At 46.2% G+C, this 7,500-nt stretch overlaps 1 protein-coding gene across 1 annotated transcript in view; it reads left to right on the forward strand.

The window, feature by feature from the left end:
* LOC139915515 (uncharacterized) overlaps window positions 1-7,500 on the forward strand; it is a 73,431-nt gene that overhangs the window by 44,354 nt on the left and 21,577 nt on the right. The window contains exons 10-13 of the mRNA XM_078290658.1: window positions 607-663; window positions 2,864-2,978; window positions 5,638-5,725; window positions 6,040-6,107. Of these exons, the coding sequence (XP_078146784.1) occupies window positions 607-663; window positions 2,864-2,978; window positions 5,638-5,725; window positions 6,040-6,107 (328 nt within the window). The remainder of the gene's footprint in view (window positions 1-606; window positions 664-2,863; window positions 2,979-5,637; window positions 5,726-6,039; window positions 6,108-7,500) is intronic.

Raw genomic sequence — 7,500 nt, forward strand, 5'->3', positions numbered from 1 at the left:
ACTAGCTACCACTCGGCCGTGATGCTATGCTTTGTGCTGAGTGGGAGCTAGTTAGCTATTAGCTTCTAGCATGCTAGTTAGCAGTGTTGCTAGTAACTTAAAAACATTGATCAGATCATTATGAGTATAAATGTCCCATCTGGCCCTGCCTCAGACTGACTGAAGCCACGCTGCAGCTCTTGCTTGTTTTTGTCGTCTGCTGCAGTGCAAAGCTGCCATGTTTCTTTCAGAGGTCAGCATGGCCAAGCTAAGCAGCATTTCTATTGGCCGGCTGTGTGAATTCACAGGTCAGAGTTCAGCAACTCTGTGTGAACGGGAAGGGATGAAATTGCTTCGCAGCTGGAAATGCTGTTTTTTATTTGGCCTTTGTGTGATTTTCAACGACGTGAATGAGACGCGAAGCTAATTTTTCTGACTGTGTCTTTAAGCGCTGTAGGATTTTCCAAACATTTCCTCTTGGGCGTGGAGCAGTAGTGCAGCAGCACTGGAGAAAAAGTGTAAAAAAGTGGGATGTGTACCCTGCTGACAGTGTTATGTATTGTTCTAAGTTGTAAGTCCTTCCTCATGCACCTGTCCCGTCTCTGAAGTTGTCCCTCGCCCCCTCAGTGACTTCCAGTGCTACCGGCTCGCTGAGGATCCTGGGAACAAGAGGAGCGACCCGATCACAGACAAACCGCTCATCTTCAGCCTTTCTCCTGCAAGGTGAGTCAGTCGTTCGCCTCGGATTCTCTCCTGCTGCTCTCCGCTGTATGGAGGAGTCCTGCAGAGACACTCAGCAGTCGACGGCTGAAATCAATATCACCATAATCTTAAGGAGTCTTTTCAATATCGATATACACTGCCCGTCAAACGTTTGGACACACAAGACATCAAAACTATGAAATAACACAAATGGAATTATGCAGTGACCAAAAAAGTGTAAAACAAACCAAAACTATCTTATATTTTAGATTCTTTGCCTTGATGGAAAGACAAAAGGCTTTGGAAAGAAATTCACACATAGGATCAACTTCACTATTTATATTTGTCTTAAGAAACTCATTTCAAGCATTTAAGCAGAAGCCTTTAGATCAAAATGGCTTTAAGAGAATGAGAAACATAGAACATTCAATAAATAAAATTCAATTCATTCAGAATAAAAAAGACTTATGCTCATAACTTACAAAGTAAAACCCTTCAGGCAAACATACTGGTTTTAAAACTTCAGGTACCCAAAGGATGTTATTGGGGGGGGGGGGGAAGCTTTTTTTGTTAGTGTGTGGTAGTGTTTTTAGTTTGACATGTTTCTATGTCATTTTTGGGGTTTGACATGTCATTTCTTTTGGTTTGAACTTTTATTTTGACATGTTTGTATGTCATTTCTTTTGGTTTGAACTTTTATTTTGACATGTTTGTATGTCATTTTGTTTGAACTTTTATTTTGACATGTTTGTATGTCATTTTTGTGGTTTGACTTTTATTTTGACATGTTTGTATGTCATTTCTTTTGGTTTGACATGTTTGTGTGTCATTTCTTTTGGTTTGAACTTTTATTTTGACATGTTTGTATGTCATTTTGTTTGAACTTTTATTTTGACATGTTTGTATGTCATTTTTGTGGTTTGACTTTTATTTTGACATGTTTGTATGTCATTTCTTTTGGTTTGACATGTTTGTGTGTCATTTCTTTTGGTTTGAACTTTTATTTTGACATGTTTGTATGTTATTTCTTTTGGTTTGACATGTTTGTATGTCATTTCTTTTGGTTTGAACTTTTATTTTGACATGTTTGTATGTCATTTCTTTTGGTTTGAACTTTTATTTTGACATGTTTGTATGTCATTTTGTTTGAACTTTTATTTTGACATGTTTGTATGTCATTTTTGTGGTTTGACTTTTATTTTGACATGGTTGTATGTCATTTTTTTGGTTTGAACTTTTATTTTGTTTTGACATCAGGTATGTCTTTTGTTTTTATTGAGGATGTTTGGTTTAAATTTTTATTGGAAGTTTTTTTTTTATTTGGATGTTTGAAATTGAAACATCACACACTGTATCATTTTGTTAGTTTTCTTCATAGTTTTTTAAGCACCCGGGTTAGGGTTCGTGACTCACCTTATCTCCGGACTCACCTTATCACCCAGACACAGGATAGGAAGCGGTGGGATTTGATCCCGGGCCTCCGGCGGCCCATATGTGTCCCTGAGCCGAGGGTTTAACCACTCGACCGTCTCTGGGCACGATGTGACGCTGCTCCAGTCCCGCAAAGTACCAACCTGAACACAACAAACATTATAAGAGTTTTAAGAGATAGAAATACAAGGCAGAGACAGCTGGGTGGGATTCGAACCCGAGACGCTGTGATCACATGACAGGCTGCTCAACCAGCTGAGCCACTGAGACTTTCTCATATTATAGGAATCTGCACCGATCACATGAACTGTACCGATCACTTCTGGCCACGCCCCCAATCAGTGATGTCACAGCAGGTGTTTGGCATCATCTGTTGAGGGCAAAACACCTGAAGTGACATCACGGATTGGGGGCGTGGCCAGAAGTTTCAACCCACAGAGAGCAGTGCAGCAGCAGTTTCCTGGCCCATGAGATTTAATATTGTTTTATTTGTTGATGGAGAGAACGACAGAGTTCAGGTTAACGCCGTCAGTCAGGCTGCAGTGTCACAACACTTCTGCCTTCAGTTAGTTTCTCCTCAACAATAACAGGAGTTTAGCTCAGTAGGTAAAGCTTCAGCCTCTCATGTGGAAGGTTGTGGGTTCAAATCCACTAAATGTTGATTTTTTTTAAAAATGGGAATGGTTTTTCTCTCTGTTCATCTGTCTGTTATCTGTTGTTTTGACCTCCTCCCTGGTTTCTGCTCCTCCTCCAGGTCTCCCTGCCTGTCTCCTGGTCCTGGTCTGGGTCTGGATGTGGAGGAACTGGCTGAAGACTGTTCTGCTGTCAAGTCCCAGCTGGAGTACCTGCAGAGATTACTGCTCCAGGTGAGAGAGAGTCCAGTCATGTGACTCCAGTCCCTGTTAGCCCTCTTTTGACAAAAACATCGTCTTTGCAAAGACAACATGTTGCTGAAGGAGGTGAATTCAACAAACTATTCTGCTGAAACTCCAATGAAAACCACTCTCCTCCTCTTCTCCTCTCCTTTCCTCTGCTCTCTCCTTCTCTCTCCTCTCCTTCTCTCCTCTCCTCTCCTCTTTTCTTCTCCTCTCGTCTCTTCTCCTCTCCTCTTCTCCTCCTCTGCTGTCCCCTCCTCTCCTCTCTCCTTCTCTCTCCTCTCCTCTTCTCCTCTCCTCTCCTCTTTTCTTCTCCTCTCGTCTCCTCTTCTCCTCTCCTCTCCTTCTCTCTCCTCTCCTCCTCTCCTCTCCTCTTCTCTCTCCTCTCTTCTCCTCTTCTCTCTCTCCTCTTCTCTTCTCTCTCCTCTCTTCTCCTCTCCTCTCTCCTCTCTTCCTCTTCTCTCTCTTCCTCTTCTCTCTCCTCTTCTCTCCTCTCTCCTCTCTTCCTCTTCTCTCCTCTCCTCTCCTCACCTCTCTCATCCTCTCTCTCCTCTCTCCTCTCCTCTTCTCCTCCTCTGCTGTCCCCTTCTCTTTCCTCTTCTCCTCTCCTCTTCTCTCTCCTCTCTCCTCTTCTCCTCTCTTCCTCTTCTCTCTCCTCTTCTCTTCTCTTCTCTCTCCTCTTCTCTCTCCTCTCCTCTCCTCTCCTCTCTTCCTCTCCTCTCTTCCTCTCTCTCTCTCCTCTCCTCTCCTCTCTCATGTCCTCTCCTCTCCTCCTCTCCTCTTCTCTCTCCCTCTTCTCTCCTCTCCTCTCTTCTTCTCCACTCCTCACCTCTCTCCTCCTCTCCTCTCTCTCCTCCTCCTCTCCTCCTCTTCTCTCTCCTCTCCTCCTCCTCTCTTCCTCTTCTCTCTCCTCTTCTCTCTCCTCTCCTCTCCTCCTCTCTTCCTCTCTCTCTCCTCTCCTCTCCTCTCTCATGTCCTCTCCTCCTCTCCTCTTCTCTTCTCTTCCTCTTCTCTCCTCTCCTCTCTTCTTCTCCTCTCCTACCTCTCTCCTCCTCTCCTCCTCTCCTCCTCTTCTCTCTCCTCTCCTCCTCCTCTCTTCCTCTTCTCTCTCCTCTCCTCTCCTCCTCTCTTCTCTTCTCTCTCCTCTCCTCTCCTCTCTCCTGTCCTCTTCCTCTCCTCCTCTCCTCCTCCTCTCTTCCTCTTCTCTCTTCCTCTCCTCTCCTCTCCTCTCTCTCCTCCTCTCCTCTTCTCTCTCCTGTCCTCTCCTCTCTCTCCTCTCCTCTCCTCTCCTCCTCTCCTCTCCTCTCTCCTGTCCTCTCCTCTCCTCTCTCTCCTCCTCCTCTCCTCTCTCTCTCCTCTCCTCCTCCTCTCTTCCTCTTCTCTCTCCTCTTCTCTCTCCTTCTCCTCTCCTCCTCTCTTCCTCTTCTCTCTCCTCTCCTCTCCTCTCTTCCTGTCTCTCCTCTCCTCCTCCTCTCTTCCTCTTCTCTCTTCCTCTCCTCTCCTCTCCTCTCTCTCCTCCTCTCCTCTTCTCTCTCTCTCCTCTCCTCTCTTCCTGTCCTCTCCTCTCCTCCTCTCTTCCTCCTCTCTTCCTCTTCTCTCTTCCTCTCCTCTCCTCTCCTCTCTCTCCTCCTCTCCTCCTCTCCTCTCCTCCTCTTCTCTCTCCTCCTCTCTCTCTTCCTCCTCTCCTCTCTCTTCCTCCTCTCCTCCTCTCCTCCTCTCCTCCTCTCCTCTCCTCCTCTTCTCTCTCCTCCTCTCTCTTCCTCCTCTCCTCTCTCTCCTCCTCCTCTCCTCTTCTCTCTCCTCTCCTCCTCCTCTCTTCCTCTTCTCTCTCCTCTTCTCTCTCCTCTCCTCTCCTCCTCTCTTCCTCTTCTCTCTCCTCTCCTCTCCTCTCTCCTGTCCTCTCTCCTCTCCTCTGCTCTCTTCCTCTTCTCTCTTCCTCTCCTCTCCTCTCCTCTCTCTCCTCCTCTCCTCCTCTCCTCTCCTCCTCTTCTCTCTCCTCCTCTCTCTTCCTCCTCTCCTCTCTCTCTCTCCTCTCCTCTCCTCTCCTCCTCTCCTCCTCTCTGGCTGTCAGTTTTCAGGTTGTGGATGTGAATCAGACTCTCAGTGGTTTAATAGAAATATGGAACAGCATCTTTATGAGAAGTGAAAATAGATTCAGCTGTGAAGAGAGTAGATTTTATTTTATTTGTAAGTGGAAGTGGAAATTTATAAGTGGAACAGATCGAAGAGACTAAAGGGGTTGTGCAACACACACACACACACACACACACACACACACATACACACACACACACCCACACAGACACACAGACACACACACACACCTTTTTCCATTCGCAATACTGTTCATCCTGTTCTTTCATGCCAGTAAAGAAAAATAAAGAATAAAGGGAGACTGAATTTAAAACAGAGCTCTATTCTATTCTATTCTATTCTATTCTATTCTATGCTATTCTAATGAGCTGTGGTCTGTTCTGTTCTGTTGTAAAGTCCTAAGTTCTTATAGGTGAAGAATGTATGAAGCTATACATTTGTGATGCATTACCTAACATTTGTTTATTTGCTGTGTGTGTGTGTGCGTAGTGCGTGTGCGTGTGTGTGCGTGTGTGTGTGTGCGCGTGTGTGTGTGTGTGTGTGTGTGTGCTGACAGGAGGAGGATACAGATGAAGACACTCTCACTCTGAGTCCGGAAGCGTCACACAGCTCAGAGCAACACACACTGCACACACAGGTCCGACGCTTCAACCTTTATTTAAACAGCTGACACAGACAGACACTGTCACACAAACTGCCTTTCTCTCCCTAACTGATCCCCCATTGGTTACACTTTTGAATGAACCCTCCCTGCGTTATGTCCCGCCCCAACATCCTGTTTCAACAGGAAATACATCACATTAAGGAAGTAAGATGCTCTCAGAATGTTTCAATGGGACTTTAAGGGAAAAATCTCTCCCAAAGAAACTGTATTTTGACCTGATATTTTATAGTACAGCCCTAACGTGTGTGGTGTGTGTGTGTGTGTGTGTGTGTGCAGGTGCAGGACCTGCTACAGGAGTGCAGCAGCTCAGGGAGGAGCTGAGGAGCAGAGACAGAACCATCGCTCAGCTCACACAGCAACTGGTAGATCTCTCTCTCTCTCTCTCTCTCTCTCTCTCTCTCTCTCTCTCTCTCTCTCTCTCTCTCTCTCTCTCCTCTCTCTCTCTCTCTCTGTCTGTCAGCTTTTCATTAGCAACACACAGATGGAAAACACTGCTGGACATAAACAGACAGTGTGGTGTGATGTACAGAGAGCCTGAGTATCCTGCGTATTACACTGCAGCAGACCTGTAACCATGGAAACGTCTGTAGTTAGCATCCACCACCAGAACCTGAATATATAGAACGGTCATTCCCATTCAAATCAGCGTTCCTGGACGGTCGGAGCGGCGGCCATCTTGGACTAGCTTCTGTATAAAGCGACTCGCAGCAAGTCACTGAGCTGAGAGGTTTTACAGCAAGAACCAAAGCAGCTTCTCTGTCTCCTTGCTGCCATGGATTGCTAACATGCTAATGTTGACTAGAAGAGCTAGAGAGAGAAGTACAGTCTGTGATGAAGCTACGTTAGCCTCGTCGCTAACGTTAGCTTCCAGTTGAGTTCTGACAGTTTGCTAACAGACTCATCTGCTACCAGACTAACAGTGGCAGGACCGTCCCGTCCTATCCGTTCAAGCTCTGTGGCACGATGCTACACTGTAGCAGGACTGTAACCATAGCAACGTAAACAAACGGGGTCAAATGGGCGTTCAGCCTCTAAGCAGCGATCTAAAGTTTTATTTCTCTCTGAATACCGTAATTCCTCTAATAGTGGCCCGGGCCTTTATTTACCTCAACTGCAGAGGGTACCAGGCCTTTATTGGAAGCAGGCTTAAATTAGAGACAGGCCTTTATTTCTAATTCCCTCTGTTTGATAAGTATATTTGCTCATATTTTAGTACGAAGCCTCCTTGTTTTCTGATCTGCTTCTGTTGGGGTACGTTAGGTAGAGGTTTTTTTGTTACTGCGATGCATTACGATAATTACGGTAATCGACGACGGCATGCTCCAGAAACTTCCGCCGGCCGAGCCGTCTTGTGGCACTGGTTACATGTATAACAGGCACCAGGAGTTTACCGGTATCCACCGTTGTTTGCATGTAAGCTGAAGCTAACTGAAGCTAACTGAACCTGGGCGCCGATGTGTTCCCGGTGATCCGGCCGAGATTTCGGCGGGGGTCCGGGGCTCGGATCGGGAGGATCGATGTGGGTCGTGGGCGCGGTGGAGAGGACAGCGGCGGAGAGAGGAGACGGACACGGTCCAGCCATGTACTAGGTTTTGACCTAGTCTTGTTTCCTTTGTTTTTTCCCCCGGCCTGTATTTGAGACCGGCCTTTACGACGGCCCCGGCCATTATCGGAGAGATTTAATTGAATACAGGCCACTATTAGAGGAAATACGATAAATGAAAGTAATCTTCATGTTTCTAACCTGGGTCAGCT

This window comes from Centroberyx gerrardi, chromosome 20, assembly GCF_048128805.1.
Source record: "Centroberyx gerrardi isolate f3 chromosome 20, fCenGer3.hap1.cur.20231027, whole genome shotgun sequence".
NCBI classification, from domain to species: domain Eukaryota; kingdom Metazoa; phylum Chordata; class Actinopteri; order Beryciformes; family Berycidae; genus Centroberyx; species Centroberyx gerrardi.